The sequence below is a fragment of the Pseudophryne corroboree genome, chromosome 7, assembly GCF_028390025.1.
Source record: "Pseudophryne corroboree isolate aPseCor3 chromosome 7, aPseCor3.hap2, whole genome shotgun sequence".
Lineage (NCBI taxonomy): Eukaryota > Metazoa > Chordata > Amphibia > Anura > Myobatrachidae > Pseudophryne > Pseudophryne corroboree.
The window spans coordinates 250,632,477-250,660,052 of NC_086450.1; the positions used below are offsets into that span (position 1 = coordinate 250,632,477).

The 27,576-nt window shown below is 46.8% G+C and overlaps 1 protein-coding gene across 2 annotated transcripts in view; it reads left to right on the top strand.

The window, feature by feature from the left end:
• The window catches only part of SF3B1 (splicing factor 3b subunit 1), a 283,573-nt gene that overhangs the window by 142,374 nt on the left and 113,623 nt on the right, over positions 1 to 27,576 (top strand). For both annotated transcript variants that reach the window (XM_063934087.1, XM_063934088.1), the window contains 7 exons: positions 10,947 to 11,126; positions 23,751 to 23,837; positions 25,200 to 25,470; positions 26,517 to 26,662; positions 26,741 to 26,887; positions 26,992 to 27,117; positions 27,258 to 27,479. In XM_063934087.1, the coding sequence (XP_063790157.1) occupies positions 10,947 to 11,126; positions 23,751 to 23,837; positions 25,200 to 25,470; positions 26,517 to 26,662; positions 26,741 to 26,887; positions 26,992 to 27,117; positions 27,258 to 27,479 (1,179 nt within the window). The remainder of the gene's footprint in view (positions 1 to 10,946; positions 11,127 to 23,750; positions 23,838 to 25,199; positions 25,471 to 26,516; positions 26,663 to 26,740; positions 26,888 to 26,991; positions 27,118 to 27,257; positions 27,480 to 27,576) is intronic.

Below are 27,576 nucleotides of genomic sequence, written 5' to 3' on the forward strand. Positions count from 1 at the left end.
ATGCTCTATCCTTTCATTTGGATCTCTTGGACCAGTACCCGGGATCTCACCTACATATGCACCAGAGGATACGTCTGTCACGAAAGCCAGGATTTTGCTCCTCTGGTGGCTACAACTACCATGCCTTCTGGAAGGCCAGAGGTTCGGAGTACAGGACTGGATCCTTCTAACCACAGATGCAAGTCTAAGAGGTTGGGGAGCAGTCGCTCGGGGGAGACATTCCAAGGAAGGTGGTCGACTCAAGAATCCTTTCTCCCAATAAACATCCTGGAGCTAAGGGCTGTATACAACTGCCTTCTGCAAGCAGCACACCTTCTACGGGTTCGGGCTGTTCAGGTGCAGTCGGACAACTTGACCACAGTGGCCTACATAAACCGACAAGGTGGAACGAAGAGCAGGGCAGCAATGTCAGAGGTGTCAAAAATCCTCCTTTGGGCAGAAAGACACGTGGTGGCGATGTCAGCAGTCTTCATTTCTGGAGTAGACAATTAAGAAGCAGACTTCCTCAGCAGACACGATCTCCATCCAGGAGAGTGGGGCCTCCATCCGGAGGTGTTCGAGGAGGTAACCGGTTGGTGGGGGGTTCCTCACATAGACATGATGGCTTCCCGCCTCAACAAGAAGCTGCGGAGGTACTGTTTCAGGTCGAGAGACCCGCAGGCAGTGGTGGTGGATGCACTGGTAACACCGTGGGTGTTCATGTCAGTGTATGTGTTCCCACCACTTCCTCTGATACCAAGAGTTCTTCAACTAAAGAATAAAGGTTCTGGCAATCCTCATTGCTCCGGACTGGCCAAGGAGGGCTTGGTACGCGGACCTGCTGGATCTTCTGTTGAAAGATCCATGGCCCTTACCCCTTCGGGAGGATCTGCTACTGTAGGGGCTGTTCGCTTATCAATACTTACCACAGCTGTGTTTGATGGCATGGCGGTTGAGCGCCAGATCTTGGCTCGGAAGGGTATCTCGAGTGAGGTTATTCCTACCCTGATACAGGCTAGGAAGGGGGTAACGTCTAAACATTACCATTGAATTTGGAAAAAATATGTTTCTTGGTGTGAATCCAAGAAATTTCCTGCGGTGGAGTCTCAACTTGGACGTTTTCTCCTTTTCCTGCAAGCAGGTGTGGATATAGGCCTGAGATTGGACTCTATCAAAGTCCAGATCTCAGCTTTGTCCATTTTCTTCCGAAAACAATTGGCTGTCCTCCCTGAGGTTCAGACCTTTTTGAAAGGGGTTCTGCACATTCAGCCTCCCTTTGTGGCGCCAACGGCACCCTGGGATCTTGATGTGATGTTGCAGTTCCTGCAGTCGGATTGGTTTGAGCCTCTACAGGAGGCTGAAATCAAGTTTCTCACGTGGAAGGCGGTCACTTTGTTGGCCTTAGCCTTCTGCTCGACGTGTGTCGGAATTGGGGGCTTTGTCTTGTAAAAGTCCCTATCTGATCTTCCATGAAGATAGGGCGGACCTCAGGACTCGTACGCAGTTCCTGCCTAAGGTTGTATCAGCTTTTCATATCAACCAACCTATTGTGGTGCCAGTGGCTACTGACTCCTCAATTACTTCAAAGGCTTTGAAAGTTGTAAGGGCTTTGAAAGTTGTAAGGGCTTTGAAAATTTATGTGAAGAGGACGGCTCATCATAGAAAATCTGACTTTGTCCTCTATGGTCCCAAGAAAATTGGGTGTCCTACTTCTAAGCAGTCTATTTCACGCTGGATCAGGTTCACCATCCAGCATGCATATTCTACGGCAGGGTTGCCGTGTCCAAAATCTGTGAAGGCCCATTCTACTCATAAGGTGGGCTCTTCATGGGCGGCTGCCCGGGGTATCTCAGCTGTACTGCTTGCCCGAGCAGCTACTTGGTCTGTGTCGAACACGTTTGCTAAGTTTTACAGGTTCGATACTTTGGCCTCTGATGACCTCAAGTTCGGTCAAGCGGTTTTGCAGGAGCCTCCGCGCTCTCCCTCCCGTTCTGGGAGCTTTGGTACATCCCCATGGTACTAATATGTACCCCAGCATCCTCTAGGACAGGGGTGGGGAACCTCAGGCCCGCGGACCGTATAAGGCCCGCAGAGCCACGTGATCCGGTTTGGCCAGGCTCGCCTAATCGAGGGAGATGCCGGTTGTCCCATAGTTCTGAGGAGTGGGCGGCCAGGCAGAGGGCAACGGTCCCGAAGAAAGAAAGGGGCTGGTGAGTATTGTGTTTTTTTTTTTTTTTTTTTTCATTTATTGTATGTGTGTAAGCGGCGCTACTAGGGGGCATATCTAATGGGGCATAACAGCTGACTGGTGGCATATCTAATGGGGCATAACTACTGACTTGAGGCATAACTACTGGGGGCAGGCTCATTTTTAAGTTGATCATTTTTATATGGCCCCCGAAGAATTTTATAAATATCCAAATGGCCCTTGGTAGAAAAAAGGTTCCCCACCCCTGCTGTAGGACGTAAGAGAAAATAGGATTTTAATTACCTACCGGTAAATCCTTTTCTCGTAGTCCATAGAGGATGCGGCGCTTCGTTTTCCTGCATTGGTTTTTATAGTTTAGTACTGCCTGGTTCCTAGGTAAGTTCTGCTTTATATACGGTTTCAGCTGTTGCTGGGTTTTCCGGCATGTTAGCCGGATTTGCCTGTTGTGTAAGCTGGTATGATTCTCGCCACGAACTGTGTATTTCCTTCTCTCGAAGTATGTTGTGTCCATGGGCACAGTTTCTAGACTGAGTCTGGTAGGAGGGGCATAGAGAGAGTAGCTAGCCCACACTATTAAACTCTTAAAGTGCCAATGGCTCCTGGTGGACCCGTCTATACCCCATGGTAATAATATGGACCCCAGCATCCTCTACGGACTACGAGAAAATGATTTACCGGTAGGTAATTAAAATACTATTTCTCTGACGTCCTAAGTGGATGATGGGACTCCGTAAGGACCATGGGGAATAGCGGCTCCGCAGGAGACTGGGCACAACTAAAGAAAGCTTTAGGACTACCTGGTGTGCACTGGCTCCTCCCACTATGACCCTCCTCCAGACCTCAGTTAGAATCTTGTGCCCGGCTGAGCTGGATGCACACTAGGGGCTCTCCTGAGCTCCTAGAAAGAAAGTATATTTTAGGTTTTTTATTTTACAGTGAGGTCTGCTGGCAACAGATTCACTGCAGCGAGGGACTAAGGGGAGAAGAAGCGAACCTACCTAACTGGTGGTAGTTTGGGCTTCTTAGGCTACTGGACACCATTAGCTCCAGAGGGATCGACCGCAGGACCCGACCTTGGTGTTCGTTCCCGGAGCCGCGCCGCCGGCCCCCTTGCAGAGCCAGAAGCAAGAAGTGTTCCGGAAAATCGGCGGCAGAAGACTTCTGTCTTCAACAAGGTAGCGCACAGCACTGCAGCTGTGCGCCATTGCTCCTCATGCACACCTCACACTCCGGTCACTGATGGGTGCAGGGCGCTGGGGGGGGGGGGGGGGGGGGCGGGGCGGCGCCCTGAGGGCAATATAAACACCTTGGCTGGCAAATCATCACAATATATAGTCCCAGGGCTATATATGTGATAAATTACCCCTGCCAGAATCCATGAAAAAGGCGGGAGAAAAGTCAGCCGAAAAAGGGGCGGGGCTATCTCCCTCAGCACACTGGCGCCATTTTTTCTTCACAGTGCAGCTGGAAGACGGCTCCCCAGGCTCTCCCCTGTAGTTTTCAGGCTCACAGGGTTAAAAAGAGAGGGGGGGGCACTAAATTTAGGCGCAATATGTGTATACAAGCAACTATTGGGGAGAAAATCACTCAGTTATAGTGTTAATCCCTGCATTATATAGCGCTCTGGTGTGTGCTGGCATACTCTCACTCTGTCTCCCCAAAGGACTTTGTGGGGTCCTGTCCTCAGTCAGAGTATTCCCTGTGTGTGTGCGGTGTGTCGGTACGGCTGTGTCGACATGTTGGATGAGGAAGGTTACGTGGAGGCGGAGCAGAGGCCGATAAATGGGATGTCGCCCCCTGTGGGGCCGACACCAGAGTGGATGGATAGGTGGAAGGTATTAACCGATAATGTCAACTCCTTACATAAAAGGCTGGATGACGTAACAGCTGTGGGACAGCCGGCTTCTCAGCCCGCGCCTGCCCCGGCGTCTCAAAGGCCATCAGGGGCTCAAAAAACGCCCGTTACCTCAGATGGCAGACACAGATGTCGACACGGAGTCTGACTCCAGTGTCGACGAGGTTGAGACATATACACAATCCACAAGGAACATCCGTTGCATGATCTCGGCAATGAAAAATGTGTTACACATTTCTGACATTAACCCAAGTACCACATAAAAGGGGTTTTATGTTTGGGGAGAAAAAGCAGCCAGTGTTTTGTTCCCCCATCAGATGAGTGAATGAAGTTTGTAAAGAAGCGTGGGTTCCCCCGATAAGAAACTGGTAATTTCTAAAAAGTTACTGCTGGCATACCCTTTCCCGCCAGAGGATAGGTCAAGTTGGGAGATATCCCCTAGGGTGGATAAGGCGCTCACACGTTTGTCAAAAATGGTGGCACTGCCGTCTGGGGATACGACCACTTTGAAGGGACCTGCTGATAAAAAGCAGGAGGCTATCCTGAAGTCTGTATATACACACTCAGGTACTATACTGAGACCTGCATTTGCCTCAGCATAAATAGTGCTGCTGCAGCGTGGTCTGATACCCTGTCAGATAATATTAATACCCTAGACAGGGATAATATTTTGCTAACATAGAGCATATTAAAGACGTCTTATATATGAAGGATGCACAGAGGGATATTTGCCGGCTGGCATCCAGAATTAATGCAATGTCCATTCTGCCAGGAGGGTATTAGAGACCCGGCAGTGGACAGGTGATGCTGCCTTTAAAAGGCACATGGAGATTCTGTCTTATAAGGGTGAGGAATTGTTTGGGGATGGTCTCTGGGACCTCGTATCCACAGCAACAGCTGGGAAGAAAAATTTTTGCCTCAGGTTTCCTCACAGCCTAAGAAAGCACCGTATTTTCAGGTACAGTCCTTTCGGCTTCAGAAAAGCAAGCGGGTCAAAGGCGCTTCCTTTCTGCACAGAGACAAGGGAAGAAGGAAAAAGCTGCACCAGACAGCCAGTTCCCAGGATCAAAAATCTTCCCCCGCTTCCTCTGAGTCCACCGCATGACGCTGGGGCTCCACAGGTGGAGACAGGTGCGGTGGGGGCGCGTCTCGGGAACTTCAGGGACCAGTGGGCTTGCCCACAGGTGGATCCCTAGGTTCTGCAAGTAGTATCACAGGGATACAGGCTGGAGTTCGAGGCGACTCCCCCTCGCCGTTACCTCACATCAGCCTTGCCTGCTGCCCTCGGAGAAAGGGAGGTAGTACTGGCGGCAATTCACAAGATGTACTTCCAGCAGGTGAAATCAAGGTACCCCTCCTTCAACAAGGCCGGGGTTACTATTCCAGAATGTTGTGGTACCGAAACCAGACGGTTCGGTGAGACCCATTCTAAAATTGAAATCCTTGAACACTTATATACGAAGGTTCAAGTTCAAAATGGAATCGCTCAGGGCGATTATTGCAAGCCTGGAGAATTTCATGGTATCACTGGACATCAAGGATGCTTACCTGCATGTCCCTATTTACCCTCTTCACCAGGAGTACCTCAAAATTGTGGTACAGGATTGTCATTACCAATTCCAGACGTTGCCGTTGGTCTGTCCCCGGCACCGAGGGTATTTACCAAGGTAATGGTCGAAATAATTATCACGTACTTGGACGATCTCCTTATAAAGGCGAGGTCCAGGGAGCAGTTGTTCGTCAGAGTAGCACTATCTCGGGAAGTGCTACAACAGCACGGCTGGATTCTGAATATTCCAAAGTCGCAGCTGATTCCTGGGTACTGTTCTGGACACAACAAGAAAAAAGGGTTTCTCCCGGAGGAGAAGTCCAAGGAGTTGTCGTCTCTAGACATAGACCTCCTAATACAAATACAGGTGTCGGTGCATCAATGCACGCGAGCACTGGGAAAGATGGTAGCTTCTTACGAAGAAATTCCATTCGCCAGGTCCCATGCAAGGATCTTCCAGTGGGATCTGTTGGACAAGTGGTCCGGGTCGCATCTTCAGATGCATCGGCGGATAACCCTGTCTCCAAGGGCCAGGGTGTCGCTGTTGTGGTGGCTGCAGAGTGCTCATCTTCTAGGGGGCCGCAGATTTGGCATACAGGACTGGGTCCTGGTGACCACGGATGCCAGCCTTCGAGGCTGGGGGGCAGTCACACAGGGAAGAAACTTCCAAGGACTATGGAAAAGTCAGGAGACTTCCCTACACATAAATATTCTGGAACTAAGGGCCATTTACAATGCCCTAAGTCAGGCTAGACCCTGCTTCAACACCGGCCGGTGCTGATCCAGTCAGACAACATCACGGCGGTCGCTCATGTAAACCGACAGGGCGGCACAAGAAGCAGGATGGCGATGGCAGAAGCCACAAGGATTCTCCGATGGGCGGAAAATCATGTGTTAGTACTGTAAGCAGTGTTCATTCCCGGAGTGGACAACTGGGAAGCAGACTTTCTCAGCAGACACGACCTCCACCCGGGAGAGTGGGGACTTCATCCAGAAGTCTTCCAAATGATTGTACACCATTGGGAAAGGCCACAGGTGGACATGATGGCGTCCCGCCTCAACAAAAAGCTACAAAGATATTGCGCCAGGTCAAGGGACCCTCAGGCGATAGCTGTGGACGCTCTGGTTAACACCGTGGGTGTACCAGTCGGTGTATGTGTTCCCTTCTCTGCCTCTCATACCCAGGGTAATGAGAATAATAAGAAGGAGAGGAGTAAGAACTATACTCATTGTTCCGGATTGGCCAAGAAGAGCTTGGTACCCAGAACTCCAAGAAAGGATCTCAGAGGACCCATGGCCTCTGCCGCTCAGACAGGACCTGCTGCAGCAGGGGGCCTGTCTGTTCCAAGACGTACCGCGGCTGCGTTTGACGGCATGGCGGTTGAACGCCGGATCCTGAAGGAAAAGGGCATTCCCGAGGAAGTTATTCCTACGCTAATTAAAGCTAGGAAAGAAGTGAACGCAAACCATTATCACCGCATATGGCGGAAATTTGTTGCGTGCTGTGAGGCCAGGAAGGCCCCAACGGAGGAATTTCAGCTAGGTCGATTTCTGCACTTCCTACAGTCAGGGGTGACTATGGGCCTAAAATTGGGTTCCATTAAGGTCCAGATTTCGGCTCTATCGATTTTCTTCAAAAATAGAACTGACTTCACTGCCTGAAGTTCAGACTTTTGTTAAGGGAGTGCTGCATAGTCAGCCCCCGTTTGTGCCTCCAGTGGCACCGTGGGATCTCAACGTGGTGTTGGATTTCCTGAAGTCGCATTGGGTTGAGCCACTTAAATCCGTGGAGCTAAAATACCTCACGTGGAAAGTGGTCATGCTGTTGGCCTTGGCGTCGGCCAGGCGTGTATCAGAATTAGCGGCTTTATCAGGCAAAAGCCCTTATCTCATTTTTTTATATGGATAGGGCGGAATTGAGGACTCGGTCCCAATTCCTTCCTAAGGTGGTATCAGTTTTTCATGTGAGCCAACCTATTGTGGTGCCTGCGGCTACTTGGGACTTGGAGGATTCCAAGTTACTGGACGTAGTCAGGGCCCTGAAAAATATGTTTCCATGACGGCTGGAGTCTGGAAAACTGACTCGCTATTTATCCTGTATGCACACAACAAGCTGGGTGCTCCTGCTTCTAAGCAGACTATTGCTCGCTGGATCTGTAGCACGATTCAACTTGCACATTCTGCGGCTGGACTGCCGCACCCTAAATCTGTAAAAGCCCATTCCACGAGGAAAGTGGGCTCTTCTTGGGCGGCTGCCCGAGGGGTCTCTGCTTTACAAATTTGCCGAGCTGTTACTTGGTCGGGTTCAAACACTTTTGCAAGAGTCTACAAGTTTGATACCCTGGCTGAGGAGGACCTAGAGTTTGCTCATTCGGTGCTGCAGAGTCATCCGCACTCTCCCGCCCGTTTGGGAGCTTTGGTATAATCCCCATGGTCCTTACGGAGTCCCAGCATCCACTTAGGACGTCAGAGAAAATAAGATTTTACTCACCGGTAAATCTATTTCTCGTAGTCCGTAGTGGATGCTGGGCGCCCATCCCAAGTGCGGATTGTCTGCAATACTTGTATATAGTTATTGCCTAACTAAAGGGTTATTGTTGAGTCATCTGTTGAGAGGCTCAGTTATATTTCATACTGTTGACTGGGTATAATATCACGAGTTATACGGTGTGATTGGTGTGGCTGGTATGAGTCTTACCCGGGATTCAAAATCCTTCCTTATTGTGTCAGCTCTTCCGGGCACAGTATCCTAACTGAGGTCTGGAGGAGGGTCATAGTGGGAGGAGCCAGTGCACACCAGGTAGTCCTAAAGCTTTCTTTAGTTGTGCCCAGTCTCCTGCGGAGCCGCTATTCCCCATGGTCCTTACGGAGTCCCAGCATCCACTACGGACTACGAGAAATATATTTACCGGTGAGTAAAATCTTATTTTTTAATTACCTACCGGTAAATCCTTTTCTCATAGTCCGTAGAGGATACTGGGCGCTAGCCCAGTGTTTCGTGTTTCCTGCACTGTTACTTCGTTAAGTAATGTCCGTTTAGCTGTTTCTGTTCCTGTTCAAGTTTGATTAGCATGGCTTTCCTCTTGTTTTTGTGTGCTGGTTCGAATCTCACCACTGTTCTGTTACATCCTACCTCATGATATGTCCGTCTCCTCGGGAACAGTTTCTAGACTGAGTCTGGTAGGAGGGGCATAGAGGGGGGAGCCAGTGCACACTATTGATTTCTTAAAGTGCCCAAGGCTCCTAATGGACCCGTCTATACCCCATGGTACTAATGTGACCCCTGTATCATCTACAGACTACGAGAAAAGGATTTACCGGTAGGTAATAAAAAATCCAATTTATTTATTTTTTATATGAATTTTATATGATGGATATGCACAAAATAGTCTAAGTTGGTGAAGTGAAATGAGAAAAATTTATATAAAGAATTTTTATAAATAAAATTTTTAAAATTACCACCTGCATATGTATTCACCCTCTTTGCTGTGAAGCCCCTCAAAAGTTCTGGCACAACCAATTACCTTTAGAAGTCACATAATTAGTGAAATGAAGTCCACCTGTGTGCAATCTAAGTGTCACATGATCTGTCAGTATAAACACACCTTTTCTGAAAGGCCCCAGAGGCTGCAGCACCACTAAGCAAGAGTCATCACACCATGAAGACCAAGGAGCTCTCCAAACAAGTCAGGGACAAAGTTGTTGAAGTACTAGTCAAGTTATAAAAAAAAAAAAAAAAATCCAAGTCTTTGATGATCCCCCTGAGCACCATCAAATCCATCATCTTCAAATGGAAATAACATGGTACCACAACAAACCTGCCAAGAGAGGGCAGGCCACCAAAACTCATAGACCAGGCAAGGTAACCCTGAAGGAGCTCTAGAGTTCCACAGCAGACACTGGTGTATCTGCGCATGTGACCACAATAAGCTGTACACTCCATAGAGCTGGGCTTTATGGAAGAGTGGCCAAAAAAAGGCCATTACTTAGTGCTAAAAATAAGAAGGCACGTTTTCAGTTTGCCAAAATGCATGTGGACAACTCGCCAAATGTATGGAGGAAGGTGCTCTTATCAGATGAGACTAAAATTTAACTTTTCGGCCACCAAGGAAAACGCTATGTCTGGCGCAAACCCAGCACGTGCCATCACCCCCGAGAACACCATCTTAAAAGTGAAACATGTGGTGGCAGCATCATGCTGTGGGGATGTTTTTCAGCAGCAGGGACTAGGAAACTGTTTTGAGTCGAAGGAAAGATGGATGGTGCTAAATACAGGGATATTCTTGAGCAAAACCTGTTTCAGTCTGCCTGTGATTTGAGACTGGGATGGAGGTTCATCTTCCAGCAGGACAATGACCCGAAGCATACTGCTAAAGAAAAACTCGAGTGGTTTAAGGGGAAACATTTAAATGTGTTGGAATGGCCTAGTCAAAGCCCAGATCTCAATCCAATTGAGAATCTGTGGTCAGACTTGAAGATTGCTGTTCACAAGCGGAAACCATCCAACATGAAGGAGCTGGAGCAGTTTTGCCTTGAGGAATGGGAAACAATCCCCGTGGCAAGCTCCATAGAGACTTATCCAAAGCGACTTGCAGCTGTAATTGCCACAAAAGGTTGCTCTACAAAGTACTGACTTTAGGGGAGGTGAATAGTTATGCACGCTGAAGTTTTGTTATTTTATTTGTTGTTTGCTTCTCAAAAAAAAAAATATATATTTTTTTTTTTAAAATACACACACACACATATATATATATATATATATATATATATATATATATATATATATATATATATATATATAAAAATGTGTGTGGAAAGGAAGGGGAATACGGCGCCACTTGTGAGGCAAAATTACCACCAAATGTTCACTATGGTGACAAAACTATAAATCCCCCCCCCCCCCCCCCCCCCCCCCTATATATGAGTGTCAGCCAGCCCCTAAGTAAATAACAGCACTGGTATAGTGCTGTGAAGACAAAAATAGATAAAAGGAATAGGGGTACGGCGACCTAAATGTGATTAAAGGTGAATACTCTATATGACCATTAAAAATGGAGCCTAAAAGCCAGTATCAATAAAAAATATATACATTTAAGAAATTATCATAAAGGAGCTGAGCAAATTGACAAATACAATTATAAAAAATTAGACATAAAAACAATGATTGCGGAGTCTGAAGGATAAAAAACTTTTATCAGTGTACGATGGAGGTCAAATTTAGGGGAGCCCAACGCGTTTCGTCATATCTGGACTTCATCAAGGGGTCGAATATATATGAGAGAGTTTAACTTAATGGGTGGACTCAATTTTTATTTCTCCTTTTCATTGACTTTATTTTTTATTTCTTCTCTTAGGCTGCGTTGCGGCAAATTACAGACAAAGCACGTGAATTTGGAGCTGGTCCTCTATTCAATCAAATTTTGCCCTTGCTAATGTCACCAACTCTTGAAGACCAAGAACGACATTTACTTGTTAAAGTTATTGACCGAATCTTATACAAGCTTGATGACTTGGTCCGACCATATGTACATAAGGTATGCCAGAATGTAAATTTATCATTACAGTACTAACAAAATACTTGTTGAGAGTCTGAAATATGTAATTTTGTTTTGAAGAAGGCAACCTTTATTTAAACTTCAATGGCCATTAAACTTCAATAGTGTACTTTAGGTATGGATGTCAAATGCATTAAGGCCCAAACCTAATGGGCTCTGATTTGCTGGTCCTGATTAAAGAAACCCAGAAAACATGACATCCTGGTTGTACTTGTGGCCTGGAGTGGAGAACCCCAACCTTATAGTATGTGCAGTATTAGAAAACATTTTTTTTTATCCTCTTGCTGCAAGGCTGGGGGCCACTGGACCTTGGGCTTGCATGTTGGGGCTGGATCTGCCACTTAAACTAAACTGTAGATTTAAATCCTAAACTCCTCTCCCCTGCAAACTCCTAATGTCAGTGTTTTTTAAATGCGTTGAGAGTACGGCATATTTTAGGGGGGCTGCTTGGCCCTCTAGCGAGTTAGCTTATTTATTTGTGACTTTGGTTTTTACTGAGGTGCCTGTGCAGTGTGGGAGTGTGGCGGCTGCATGGAGCTATGTCCTCTTGCCTCACTGCATGTGGCGCACTCTGTGTCTCCACATAGACTGTGGAGATGGTGCAAGCTTTCACCCTTTTAGAGATCACTAGGTCACCTCTTGGGCAGTGCGACGCTGGCCTTTGGTGGACAGGGTCTGTCGTGCAGCTACCTGGTACTCTGTCCTCGCATATGCTTGTACTACAGTTTTCATTTATTTGTCTCTGGTGATGCCCACTTTGTGTGTACAGTTCTCCTGTCAGGCGCCCTGGGGGCACATGTTGAACGTCCCATGGTCCAGTGTCCCCCAGCCTGGCTTCAAGTGCAAAGTGTTTTTGGTCACTTACCATTGAATCCTTTTCTCTTAAGCAGGCTGGAGGACACTGTGTTCCCTCTTTCACATACAGTCATGATGTGTTTTGCTTCTTGACATTTCTTTTCCCTACTGGTTAGTTTTATTATTCTAACAGTTTGTCACTGGGTTACTGATACTCCTTACCGTACTATTTTTAAAGAAGTACTGGCATTATGGGGAGGAGCTAAGGATTTAAAGCTACAGCTTAGTTTAAGTGCCAGCTCCAACTACTAGTGTCATTTAACGGTAAGTTTCCAAAAATCCTTTTTTTCGCTAGCATCCATAAGGAATATTGGGGGAAGCTAGTACGATGGGGTATAGACTGAGTTCAAAGGAGCCAGTGCACTTTAAATTTCTTCAACTGGGTGTGCTGTCTCCTCCCCTCTGCACCCTCCCAAAGGCAGTTTAGTAAAAAGCGCCCTCAGGAGAGGATGCACATCTCTGCAGCTCCAGAGAGTTTTCTTCGTTTTCTTTTAAACTTTTATTAATTTCGGTATGCTCTCTGGGCAACAGCATACCTGCACCGTGGGAGTTATGAAGTGGGGTGGGGGGGGGGGGGGGCGGTCACCTGCCTCTGTAAGGTGTCGGAGCCGCTTCCCTGCTGCAGGACCACCGTCCTGAGGGGTGGTTGTTCAGTGGGGAACTGCGCCTTGGCTGTCACAGCCGCAGCACGCCCCTAACGCTGCCTGAAAGTGACATCAGTGGTGAGTACAAACCAGGGGGCCCTGCTAAGGGGGGTCCCTCGGCTCAAAGTGCGGTTGACCACGGGCGCGACGTACGGGACCCTCCCTGATGGGGGTCCCGCTTAGATCCCCCGTGTAGAACTGGTACAAAAGGCTTGACTAGCACTTGTGTGATGTTTTAAGCTTACTGGGAGACATTGCCAGTATTATCTATATATGTAACTCCGGCGCCATTGGAGGGGGCAGAGCTACCTCAGAGCAGGACCTGAGGCGTTTTGGCGCCTTCCTCGGTTTACTGCTGCCATATACAGCACACACAACGCTTCCTGACTCCTCAGACAAGCTGGATGTCTGATACAGGGTGTAGCAAAGGGGGAGAGCCGCTTGTGTACCCTATCCTGAACCTATTTAGGACTAAAATTGTCAGTGTTTACAGTATTTTAGGGAGCTGACAGCCTCACTGGGGCAATGCAGCTCAGGGTGTGCTGGTGTCCTTCTGTGTCTCCTCTCACATACAGTAGGGCAGGCTGGCATTCTAACTGTCTGTGTGTATGTTTTGTTTACTGTGAAACATGGGTAAACGCAAGCTGTACAGTGTATGTCACACTAGATTCTCTCCATTATCTACTGATTCTGTTTCATGTGAACAATGCAGTCAATCCTCACAAATCAGTGAAGGGGCTGGGGGAGAGGGTCCAGAGCCCCACTGGTTAAGACTATGTCGTCTGATATGTCATCCCAGCTCACTGCTAATGTGCAGAAAACTCGGCTACTACAACAAGCTTTTGCTGATTTAGCTGCTAGGGCAGATACACAGCCACCCCTCTCTCATGCAGGTCCACAGAAGCGTGGGTTACCTGCTCTACTATCTGATACAGATGATATACAGGAGGATGGGGATGACCTGGATCCCGATTCTGCTAAGGGTATTAATCCCATCATTTTGGCTTTAAGGGACGTGTTAAAGCTCCCTCTAGAGGATGCTGCGTCACAGCAATCGTTTTTTTCTTTGTACAGAACAAGCCTAATGTCACTTTCCCTGACTCTACAGAGTTAGATGACTTATTCAAACGGGCCTGGAGAATTCCAGACAAAAAATTTCAAGTGTCCAGAAAGTTTTTGCGCACTTTCCCATTTGCTCCTGAAGGTAGAAAATTTTGGGAGGAACCCCCTGGAGTGGATGTCTCAGGTTCTCGCCTGTCTAAAAAGGCGGTGCTGCCTGCTCCGGGCTTCTTTACCATGAAGGATCCTGGGGATAGGAAGATAGAGACTACACTAAAGTCTATATACACAGCATCCGGTATATCACAAAGACTGGTCATTGCGGGTTGCTGGATAACCCATGCCATTCATTCCTGGACTGCTCAAATTCAGGGGGACTTCTCGGGAGATATTCCCTTGGTTACTATGGTAAACCTCCTGAAGCACATTCAGGACACTACCCGTATCCTCTGTGATTCTCTCAAGGAGATGGGGAACATTAATTCTTGGACTTCTGCCATGACCGTGTCGGTGCGCAGGGCCTTGTGGTTGCGTCAGTGGATTGCGGACGCAGAATCCAAATGTAGTGTTAAATCCCTCCCCATTTCTAGGGAATGGCTTTTTGGGGTTGTATTGGATACCTGGATTTCCAAAATCACTGCTGGGAAATCCACGTTTCTCCCCTCTGGGCCGCCGCCGGTGAGATGCTCCTATCCCGGGCAGTCTGTCCAGTACTTTCGGTCTCTCAGATTTCGATTGAATGCCAGAGGTGCCTTCAATGCGGCTAGAGGCACCAGAGGCAAGTCCAGAAAACCTGCAAGCACCAGTTCTCAGGAACAGTCCACCGGTTCTGCTTCCACTAAGGCCTCAGCAGGGAGCTCGACTGCGTCACTTTAGCCGCGTCTGGGAGACCTCCTGCCAGGATACCTGGGTCAGAGAGCTCGTTTCTCAGGGCTGCAAGCTGGCGAGAGCTCGTTTCTCAGGGCTGCAAGCTGGAGTTCGGCAGTATCCCCCCCCTCCCCACCACCACCACCACTACACACACACCCAAACGATCTTTCAAATCAAGCTTACCAGCTTTGGAGGCTATGCAAGTTACGTTGCAACAGGCAATACGAAAGTTGGTCCAGTTTCACTACCGCAATGCGGCAAGGGGTTTTTCTCTATCGTCCTAAGTGGATGCTGGGGTTCCTGAAAGGACCATGGGGAATAGCGGCTCCGCAGGAGACAGGGCACAAAAAAGTAAAGCTTTACTAGGTCAGGTGGTGTGCACTGGCTCCTCCCCCCATGACCCTCCTCCAGACTCCAGTTAGATTTTGTGCCCGAACGAGAAGGGTGCAATCTAGGTGGCTCTCCTAAAGAGCTGCTTAGAGAAAGTTTAGTTTAGGTTTTTTTTTTTCTCTTTACAGTGAGTCCTGCTGGCAACAGGATCACTGCAACGTGGGACTTAGGGGGAAAGTAGTAAACTCACCTGCATGCAGAGTGGATTTGCTGCTTGGCTACTGGACACCATTAGCTCCAGAGGGATCGAACACAGGCCCAGCCGTGGAGTCCGGTCCCGGAGCCGCGCCGCCGACCCCCTTGCAGATGCTGAAGCGTGAAGAGGTCCGGAAACCGGCGGCTGAAGACTCCTCAGTCTTCATAAGGTAGCGCACAGCACTGCAGCTGTGCGCCATTTTCCTCTCAGCACACTTCACTGGGCAGTCACTGAGGGTGCAGAGCGCTGGGGGGGGGCGCTCTGAGAGGCAAATATAAACCTTATACAAGGCTAAAAATACCTCACATATAGCCCATAGGGGCTATATGGAGATATTTAACCCCTGCCTGACTGGAAAAATAGCGGGAGAAGAACCCGCCGAAAAAGGGGCGGGGCCTATCTCCTCAGCACACGGCGCCATTTTCTGTCACAGCTCCGCTGGTCAGAACGGCTCCCAGGTCTCTCCCCTGCACTGCACTACAGAAACAGGGTAAAACAGAGAGGGGGGGCACATTAATGGCTATATATATATATATTAAAGCAGCTATAAGGGAGCACTTAATATAAGGATATCCCTTGTATATATAGCGCTTTGTGGTGTGTGCTGGCAGACTCTCCCTCTGTCTCCCCAAAAGGGCTAGTGGGTCCTGTCTTCATTAGAGCATTCCCTGTGAGTTTGCGGTGTGTGTCGGTACGTGGTGTCGACATGTATGAGGACGATATTGGTGTGGAGGCGGAGCAATTGCCAAATATGCAGATGTCACCCCCCAGGGGGTCGACACCAGAATGGATGCCTTTATTTGTGGAATTACGTGATGGTTTATCTTCCCTTAAACAGTCAGTTGAGGACATGAGGCGGCCGGACAATCAATTAATGCCTGTCCAGGCGCCTCAAACACCGTCAGGGGCTGTAAAACGCCCTTTGCCTCAGTCGGTCGACACAGACCCAGACACGGGCACTGATTCCAGTGACGACGGTAGAAATTCAAACGTATTTTCCAGTAGGGCCACACGTTATATGATTTTGGCAATGAAGGAGACGTTACATTTAGCTGATACTACAGATACCGTAAAACAGGGTATTATGTATGGTGTGAAAAAACTACAAACAGTTTTTCCTGAATCAGAAGAATTAAATGACGTGTGTGATGAAGCGTGGGTTGCTCCTGATAAAAAGTTGATAATTTCAAAAAAGTTATTGGCATTATACCCTTTCCCGCCAGAGGTTAGGGCGCGCTGGGAAACACCCCCTAAGGTGGACAAGGCGCTCACACGCTTATCCAAACAAGTGGCGTTACCCTCTCCTGAGACGGCCGCACTTAAGGATCCATCAGATAGAAAGATGGAAGTTATTCAAAAGAATATATACACACATGCAGGTGTTATACTACGACCAGCTATAGCAACTGCCTGGATGTGCAGTGCTGGAGTAGTTTGGTCAGAATCCCTGATTGAAAATATTGATACCCTAGATAGGGACAATGTTTTACTGTCGTTAGAACAAATAAAGGATGCATTTATCTATATGCGTGATGCACAGAGGGATATTTGCACACTGGCATCTCGTGTGAGTGCTATGTCCATTTCAGCCAGAAGAGCCTTATGGACACGACAGTGGACAGGCGATGCGGATTCAAAACGTCACATGGAGGTTTTGCCGTATAAAGGGGAGGAGTTATTTGGAGTTGGTCTATCAGACTTGGTGGCCACGGCTACTGCCGGGAAATCCACTTTTTTACCTCAAGTCACTCCCCAACAGAGAAAGGCACCGACCTTTCAACCGCAGCCTTTTCGCTCCTACAAAAATAAGAGAGCAAAGGGCTTGTCGTACCTGCCACGAGGCAGAGGAAGAGGGAAGAGACACCAACAGGCAGCTCCTTCCCAGGAACAGAAGCCCTCCCCGGCTCCTGCAAAAACCTCAGCATGACGCTGGGGCCTCTCAAGCGGACTCGGGGACAGTGGGGGGCCGTCTCAAAAATTACAGCGCGCAGTGGGCTCACTCGCAGGTAGACCCCTGGATCCTGCAGATAATATCTCAGGGGTACAGGTTGGAATTAGAGACGGATCCTCCTCATCGTTTCCTGAAGTCTGCCTTACCAACCGTCTCTTCCGAAAGGGAGAGGGTGTTGGAAGCCATTCACAAGCTGTACGCTCAGCAGGTGATAGTCAAAGTACCCCTATTACAACAAGGAAAGGGGTATTATTCCACTCTTTGTGGTACCGAAGCCGGATGGCTCGGTAAGGCCTATTCTAAATCTGAAGTCCTTGAACCTCTACATAAAAAAGTTCAAGTTCAAGATGGAGTCACTCAGAGCAGTGATAGCGAACCAGGGGTACCTCAGGTTCATTGTTCAAAACTGTCACTATCAGTTTCAGACGCTGCCGTTCGGATTGTCCACGGCGCCTCGGGTCTTTACCAAGGTAATGGCCGAGATGATGATTCTTCTTCGAAGAAAAGGCGTATTAGTTATCCCATACTTGGACGATCTCCTAATAAGGGCAAGGTCCAGAGAACAGCTGGAGACAGCTTTAGCACTATCTCAAGAGGTGCTAAGACAACACGGGTGGATTCTGAATATTCCAAAATCCCATTTAATCCCGACAACTCGTCTGCTGTTCCTAGGAATGATTCTGGACACGGTTCAGAAAAAGGTTTTCCTTCCAGAGGAAAAAGCCAAGGAGTTATCCGATCTGGTCAGGAACCTCCTAAAACCAGGAAAAGTGTCAGTACATCAATGCACAAGAGTCCTGGGAAAAATGGTGGCTTCTTACGAAGCAATTCCATTCGGCAGATTCCATGCAAGAATATTCCAAAGGGATCTGTTGGACAAATGGTCAGGGTCGCATCTGCAGATGCACCTGCGAATAACCCTGTCACCAAAGACAAGGGTGTCACTTCTGTGGTGGTTGCAGAAGGCTCACCTATTAGAAGGCCGCAGATTCGGCATTCAGGATTGGATCCTGGTGACCACGGACGCCAGCCTGAGAGGCTGGGGAGCAGTCACACAAGGAAGAAACTTCCAGGGAGTATGGACGAGTCTGGAAAAGTCTCTTCACATAAACATTCTGGAACTAAGAGCAATCTACAATGCTCTAAGCCAGGCGGAACTTCTCCTGCAAGGAAAGCCGGTGTTGATTCAGTCGGACAACATCACGGCGGTCGCCCATGTAAACAGGCAGGGCGGCACAAGAAGCAGGAGTGCAATGGCAGAAGCTGCCAAGATTCTTCGCTGGGCGGAGAATCACGTGATAGCACTGTCAGCAGTGTTCATCCCGGGCGTGGACAACTGGGAAGCAGACTTCCTCAGCAGACACGATCTTCATCCGGGAGAGTGGGGTCTACATCCAGAAGTCTTCAACATGTTAATAGACCGTTGGGAAAGACCAATTGTAGACATGATGGCGTCTCGCCTCAACAAGAAACTGGACAAATATTGCGCCAGGTCAAGAGATCCACAGGCAATAGCTGTGGACGCACTGGTAACTCCTTGGGTGTACCAGTCAGTGTATGTGTTTCCTCCTCTGCCGCTCATACCAAAGGTATTGAAGATCATACGGCAAAGAAGAGTAAGAACAATACTAGTGGTTCCGGATTGGCCGAGAAGGACTTGGTATCCGGAACTTCAAGAGATGCTCACGGACGAACCGTGGCCTCTACCTCTGAGAAGGGACCTGCTACAGCAGGGTCCCTGTCTTTTTCAAGACTTACCGCGGCTGCGTTTGACGGCATGGCGGTTGAACGCCAGATCCTAAAAGGGAAAGGCATTCCAGAAGAAGTCATTCCTACCTTGATTAAGGCACGGAAGGAAGTCACCGTGAAACATTATCACCGCATTTGGCGAAAATATGTAGCGTGGTGCGAGGATCGGAGGGTTCCGACGGAGGAATTCCAACTGGGTCGTTTCCTACATTTCCTGCAATCAGGATTATCTATGGGTCTCAAATTGGGATCCATTAAGGTTCAAATTTCGGCCCTGTCAATATTCTTCCAAAAAGAATTGGCCTCTGTCCCTGAGGTCCAGACTTTTGTCAAGGGAGTACTGCATATACAGCCTCCTGTGGTGCCTCCGGTGGCACCGTGGGATCTAAATGTAGTTTTAGATTTCCTCAAATCCCATTGGTTTGAACCATTGAAAAAGGTGGATTTGAAATATCTCACATTGAAAGTGACTATGTTACTAGCCCTGGCCTCTGCCAGGAGAGTATCTGAATTGGCGGCTTTATCTTATAAAAGTCCTTATCTAATCTTCCATTCGGATAGGGCAGAACTGCGGACTCGTCCGCATTTTCTCCCTAAAGTGGTATCAGCATTTCATCTGAACCAACCTATTGTGGTGCCTGCGGCCACTAGCGACTTGGAGGACTCCAAGTTGTTGGACGTTGTCAGAGCCTTAAAAATATACATTGCAAGGACGGCTGGAGTCAGAAAATCTGACTCGCTGTTTATATTGTATGCACCCAACAAGTTGGGCGCACCTGCTTCTAAGCAGTCGATTGCTCGTTGGATTTGTAACACAATTCAACTTGCACATTCTGTGGCAGGCCTGCCACAGCCTAAAACTGTAAAAGCCCACTCCACAAGGAAGGTGGGCTCATCTTGGGCGGCTGCCCGAGGGGTCTCGGCATTACAACTCTGCCGAGCAGCTACGTGGTCGGGGGAGAACACGTTTGTAAAATTTTACAAATTTGATACCCTGGCAAAGGAGGACCTGGAGTTCTCTCATTCGGTGCTGCAGAAGTCATCCGCACTCTCCCGCCCGTTTGGGAGCTTTGGTATAATCCCCATGGTCCTTTCAGGAACCCCAGCATCCACTTAGGACGATAGAGAAAATAAGAATTTACTTACCGATAATTCTATTTCTCGGAGTCCGTAGTGGATGCTGGGCGCCCATCCCAAGTGCGGATTATCTGCAATACTTGTACATAGTTATTGTTAACTAATTCGGGTTATTGTTAAGGAGCCATCTTTAAGAGGCCCTTTCTGTTGTCATACTGTTAACTGGGTTTAGATCACAAGTTGTACGGTGTGATTGGTGTGGCTGGTATGAGTCTTACCCGGGATTCAAAATGCCTCCCTTATTGTGTATGCTCGTCCGGGCACAGTACCTAACTGGAGTCTGGAGGAGGGTCATGGGGGGAGGAGCCAGTGCACACCACCTGACCTAGTAAAGCTTTACTTTTTTGTGCCCTGTCTCCTGCGGAGCCGCTATTCCCCATGGTCCTTTCAGGAACCCCAGCATCCACTACGGACTCCGAGAAATAGAATTATCGGTAAGTAAATTCTTATTTACTCAAACCTGTTTGTGGTGCCGAAGCCGGATGGTTCGGTCAGACCCATTCTGAATCTGAAATCCTTGAATCCTTATTTGAAGGTGTTCAAGTTCAAAATGGAATCCCTGCGAGCAGGGATTGCGGGACGAACAGGAATTTATGGTCTCCTTGGATATCAAGGACACTTATCTCCATATTCCGATTTGGCCGCCTCATCAGGCGTACCTGCGGTTTGACCTGCTTGACGATCACTTCCAATTCCAGGCACTACCCTTCGGCCTGTCTACAGCCCCGAGTGTATTCACGAAGGTGATGGCGGAGATGATTCTTAAACGCCGGGTCAATGTGGTCCCTTATCTGGACGATCTTCTGATAAAGGCAAGATCCAGGGAGTTTTTGTTGCTCCATATTGACGGCACCATCCGTCTTCTTTCAGACCATGGGTGGTTCCTCGACTTACAGAAGTCCTACCTGGAGCCAACTCGGTGGTTCCTGTTCCTGGGGATGTTGCTGGATACTGTGGCCCAGAAGGTGTTTCCACCAGAGAACAAGGCAACAACGCTTCAGAAGATGGTCCGCATGGTGCTCCGACCTACTCTAGTGTCTGTACATCTTTGCATAAGATTGTGTCACCCAAGGGGCGCAATTCCAGGGCAGGAGGTCAGCCCATGAAAGCCTCCTTCCCATCAACATTCTGGAACTTTGGGCGATCTACAATGCTCTACTTCAAGCCTCTCCTCTGCTCAAGGATCACGCGATCCAGGTACAGTCGGACAATGCCACAGCAGTGGCATATATCAATCGACAAGGAGGGAGAAAAAGTAGAGCCAGCATGCGAGAGGTGTCAAAAATACTCCTGGGCGGAAAGAAATGCAAGAGCCATGTCAGAAATCTTCATTCCAGGTGTGGACAACTGGGAGGCGGAATTCCTGAGTCGTCACGATCTCCTCCCGGGGGAGTGGGGGCTCCACCATCTGGTGTTCCAGCAGATCATCGACCGGTGGGGTTGCCCACAAATAGATATGATGGCTTCTCATCTCAACAAGAAACTTCCCTGGTATTGTTCACGAACCAGGGACCTTCAGGCGAGGGCAATGGACGCACTGGCGTTGCGTTGGCTGTAGGCTGGTCTACCTGTTTCCTCCTATCCCATTGCTCCCAAGGATGCTAAAGCGAATCAGGAATCAAGGTGTCCAGGCAATTCTTATTGCCCCGGATTGGCCTCGGGGGGGAGGGGGGGCGTGGTACGCGGCTCTACTGGACATGTCCGTCGAAGACCCTTGGCCTCTACCACTCAGAAGAGATCTTCAACAAGGACCGTTTGTCTACCCAGACTTACGGCGTCTTCGTTTGACACATGGAGGTTGAGTGGAACATCCTAGCTCACAAGGGCCTTTCGAAGAAGGTTATTGCTACCATGGTTCGGGCCAGGAAACCTGTGACGTCAAATCATTATCATCATATCTGGAGGAGATATGTCTCTTGGTGTGAGGAATGCACGTATCCACCTGCAGAGTTTCACTTGGGATGTTTCTTACGTTTCCTGCAGGCTGGTGTGGATAAGGGCTTTACGTCTGGGTTCCATTAAGGTCCAGATTCCAACTCTCTCAATTTTCTTTCAGAAGAAATTGGCAGTGTTGCCTGAAGTTCAGACCTTCTTGCAAGGGGTACTCCACATACAACTTCCTTTTGTGCTGCCCACGGCACTCTGGGATTTGGATGTAGTGTTGGAATTTTTAGTCCTCCTGGTTTGAACCTCTGATGACGGGAAGACAAGTACCTCACGTGGAAGACTGTGATGTTACTGGCCCTGGCTTCTGCTCGACGTGTCTCGGAATTGGGGGCTTTATCGTGTAAAAGTCTGTACTTTTTTAGGAGGACAGAGCGGAGCTCCGGACTAGACAGCAGTTTCTGCCGAAGGTTGTCTCCACGTTAAACCTGAATCAACCTATTGTAATTCCATCCAGTTCTGATGCTTCTGCTCCTCTGATGGCTTTGGATCTATGCCTTGATGATCTATGTCAAGCGCACAGCTCTGGTCAGAAAAACGGATTCCTTGTTCGTGCTCTATGATGCGCAGAAAAAGGGTTGCCCTGCTTCAAAGCAGTCCATTGCTCATTGGATTAGGCTTACTATCCAACAGGCCTATGTGTCGGTAGCCTTACCTGTTCCGAAGTCTCTGAAGGCCCACTCTACAAGATCAGTGGGCTCTTCCTGGGCTGCTGCCCGTGGATCTCGGCCTTGCAACTATGCCGAGCTGCTACCTGGTCGGGGAAGAACACCTTTGTGAAGTTCTACAAGTTTGGTACCCTTGCCAAGGAGGATACCCAGTTTGGGCAGTCGATGCTGCAGTAGTCTCTGCACGTTCCCACCCGTTCTGGAAGCTTTGGGACGTCCCCAATATCCCTTATGGATGCTAGAGAAAATGGGATTTTAATACCTACCGGTAAATCCTTTTCTCATAGTCCATAAGGGATATTGGGCGCCCGCCTCAGTGCTTTGACTTTTCTGCAGGTTCCTGTTCTCTAGCTACCTGTTCAGCTGTTGCTGTTGCCAGCCGTTGCTGGTTGTTTTATGTTAGTGGTGTGCTGGTATATAAATCTCACCACTTTTATTATGTTCCTTCTCTCATACATGTCCTTTCTCCTTTTGGGCACGTTTTTACCTATAACTGCCTGTGGGAGGTGGGCATAGAGAGGAGGAGCCAGTACACCCAGTTGAAGGAATTTTAAGTGCACTGGCTCCTCTGGACCCCATCTATACCCCATCGTACTAGTTTCCCCTTCATATCTGTTATGGACTACGAGAAAAGGATTTACCGCTAGGTATTAAAATCCCTCCTCCCTCACCCCCCCCACCCACCTTTTATGAGGGTTTGAGTTGGTAAAATAACAGGCTTACTCTAAATAGGTGTTGTAGGGGGCTATTCAAATATTCGTTCATTGGCAATAACTAAAGGACACTTATTGTTGCTATACAATTATTCTTGGCACCCTTTACTTATCGTACAAGTCGCGCTCGGTTAGACTGGGTTGAGTGCTGTGGGCTTTTGATAGGAGCAATATTTGATGCCCATTAGTATTCCCTGTGTCTCAAACATTTGAATAGCACCCATAGACTTAATTTCAGATGTATCAAAGTACCCAAACTCCTGCCTGATCCTCTGGATTCCATTGTACACTCAAATGGTTAAAAAGAAAAGTGTAAATAAAACTTGAAACACTACCGGTATTTAATGAAGAATTTATTTTTCTACACATAGTATGTCAACTTTAGCTGAAAAAAAAAAGAAAAAGTAACTTTACATTATTTTTTAAGATCCTTGTGGTTATTGAGCCCTTGCTGATTGATGAAGACTACTATGCCAGAGTAGAAGGAAGAGAAATTATATCCAACTTGGCCAAGGTAAGTCATGTTGCTCCAGTGTCTTTCTGGAATGACATTTAAAATAAAAAAATGCATTTTTTATTATCTTGTACTGTGCATTCTCGCAGTTATCAATGCACTCAAAGTAATGATGGCTGTTTGGTAACTTAGTTAATCTTCTGTCGGTTTTTTTTTTTTTTTATTGTGGGGCATGATTGTCTTATTATAGGGTGTTTGTGGTATTTTATTACTTGTCATTCATTGTATAGTACAGTACATCTATGCTGTGGGCTGGATACAACAGTGCATAGATCCTCGAACCATACTCTTGAGCACGTTATCTTTGTCCTGCTCTCCACAGCCAGACTGGAGCTGGGCTAGGCTGTCTAGTAGAATGCTGTGGGGCAAATTATAGTTGTCCGAATATTCTCAACATTTAGCAAGATCTTTCCGCAAAATTGACTGTGTGCTACTTTTCACCAGCCTCCCAGTGTACTGTATCCTAAAATGAAACAATGATGTTCATGTTTGAAGTACCAACAAAAAAGTACCAGTAATACCGATAAAACACCCGGTTTTATGACTGACTCAATTTCTATCTAGTTAAATTCTGATATGAACCAACTGACTATCGGTCAACTGCTGTTCACGTGGATCTCTTTTGCATTTCTGCTTTAAAGTTCATGTTTGAATATTTACAAGTACCACCAAGATATGCAACAGTGATGGCTCTCCCTCATGTGCAGGTCCATCTTTTCACCACCTAATACTTTCTGCCTCCATTGTGCTTTTGTTCACCTCTCTCCTATCCCAAATCAGTGACTCTGACCTGTCTTCACCCATTTGTTGGGTACAGGCCTCTCCCCCACCCTTATTAATTTTTACTAGAGGTAATAGTGTTTTCTTTTGGTTCACTGTGTTCTGTTTTTGTAGGGCTTGGTTAGAAATATGAATTCTTTGCAGGATTGGAGATTTTTGATAAGTGCTTTATAGCCCATGGTTCATGTGCTTCCGTTGATTCAGGAAAAGTATTTTTTAAAGTTATATTATATGTTCATGTCAGTGTATAGCAACCTTTAGTTTGTGTTTAGGGGGTGTGGGTTTTGTTTTTTTGTAAGATTTTTAGCTATTCGGAAGGACTGGTATTGCCAGTAGAATAGTCTCTGCTCTGACAGCTTTCCAGTAGCTGAACAGCTAAAAGTTGCTGTGCTTGCGGAGCCTGATCATTAATGTTTTACTAACAGCTGGTGATTGTGCATTCAGTTTGTATATTGAAAGTAAAGTAAATAATGAAAATGTAACCTGGATACAGATTCCAAAAATGGAAAATATTATTCAGCTTTCCGTTGTTTTGACTCTTTTGCATATTAAATGTATTTATCATTTTATTAAATTTTTTAGGCTGCTGGTTTAGCCACAATGATTTCCACCATGAGACCAGATATTGACAACATGGATGAATATGTTCGTAACACAACAGCCAGAGCATTTGCAGTTGTTGCGTCTGCTCTTGGCATTCCTTCTTTGCTTCCTTTCTTGAAAGCTGTTTGCAAAAGTAAAAAATCATGGCAAGCTCGTCATACTGGTATTAAGATTGTACAGCAAATTGCTATTCTCATGGGATGTGCTATTTTGCCACATTTGAGGAGTTTGGTCGAAATTATTGAACACGGTAAGATATGTTGATTTGCATGATGTCATGGGTTAGATATTTTGAAAACTGTAGTGCAATGACTAAGATTTCAGACCACTGTGGACCAAGTTTCAAATATTTAGAAAGGCTGTCAATTAGCGTATACGTGGAAAACTCCTCTATAGTGTGTGCGGGTTATACAGTTAAAACGGAAACACATTTAAAATAGAAAATACTACGTTTGTAAAGGTTATTATACAATTGATTCTAGTTTTAATGTGTTTTTCATATGTTAAATTACTTTTGGTAAACAAGTACAAATTTTAATTCAAACACTCAAAATTAATAAAGCAGGTTTCTTTTTGCCTTCTCACTGGTTTCCAAACATTTTGACTGTTGTGATACAAACTGCCACAGCTTTCATTTGTCTGGCAAGCTTAGACTGGGCTCTGTCTTTACAATCGTGACATTTTGACACAGAATGCATAATAGACATTTACCCCTTTTGTTGCATATGGCTAGTGAGGCTTATCCTCCAAGTATGAAGCCAGACTGGAGGGCTAGTCCCACTTTCCCTCCCTAGGAAGGGGTTGAAATAACAATTTTTTTGACCTTTCATAAACGGATCCTAACAACTTGTGGGAACACTGGGCAGTTGCAGATGCAGACCAGGAAGTGCGCACCAACGTCACTTTTGTAAAGGAAAGAAAAAAATACAAAATTATGTGAAAAGGGACTTTTTAAGTACCTCTATCTCCCCAACTTTAGCATCTAGAAAGGTAAGGGTACCCTCTTTTGGAAGAGGAGAGTCCCTTCTTCCAAACCATGTGCCCACCTAGGGACTGTTGCCTGCTGATCTGTGTAATCACCAGGCAATTCACCCTGATCCTTGCTTCCAATAATTAACAAGCAATCCATTGTAAAAAGAGGGGATATAAATGAAGGGTACCTCTTATTAATTGTCTGATCACTGGACAGTGTTACCCTGCATTACGGGAAAATGTATGTTTTAGTTCTATTTTTTCATTTTCTCATTTGCAGTAAATAATGCAAGACTATTTATTGTATTTTGTACATATTTTTAGGATTGGTTGATGAGCAGCAAAAGGTTCGTACCATCAGTGCATTGGCTATTGCTGCGCTAGCTGAAGCTGCAACTCCTTATGGTATTGAATCCTTTGATTCTGTGCTGAAACCTCTATGGAAAGGTATTCGTCAGCACAGAGGAAAGGTATGTATGATACTGAAATGTTTGTGTTTTTTTCTAGTAATAAGGAACCATTTCTAAGTTTGATTTTGTACTTAACAGGGTCTTGCTGCGTTTTTAAAAGCTATTGGTTATCTTATTCCTTTGATGGATGCTGAATATGCAAACTATTATACCAGAGAAGTGATGCTGATTTTAATCAGAGAATTTCAATCCCCTGATGAGGAAATGAAGAAAATTGTCTTGAAGGTAAATTAAAACGATGTTCTCTTATTGAAATATAGTTGACTTGTGTATTTTCTGATGTTATTGCCTCATATACCTATTTGGTATAATCATTTTGTCTTTTGCAGGTTGTAAAACAGTGTTGTGGTACTGATGGCGTGGAAGCAAATTACATAAAAACAGAAATTCTTCCTCCATTTTTCAAACACTTCTGGCAGCACAGAATGGCTCTGGACAGGAGAAACTATAGACAGGTACTCATCAGTATACATTCTAAATTATCAATGTGGGCAATGTATGTATCTCTTTAAATACTGTATATGGTTTTGTTTTTTCTAATGGATGGGGTTTTAGTGCGTGTCTTCTGCACTTCATTAATTATCCTCCCTTGCAGTTGGTGGACACCACGGTAGAACTTGCCAATAAAGTGGGAGCTGCGGAAATAATTTCTAGAATCGTGGATGACTTAAAAGATGAAGCTGAGCAGTATAGAAAAATGGTCATGGAAACCATTGAGAAAATCATGGGCAATCTTGGAGCTGCAGATATTGACCATAAATTGGAGGAACAGTTGATTGATGGAATTCTTTATGCTTTCCAAGAGCAAACCACAGAGGTGTGTATTTAATATTCAGCGGAGCATGGGAAGCACAGTTATTTCCGGCATGTAATAACTGTTTAACTGTGTTCCCATATTTTAGTTGTGGTTATAC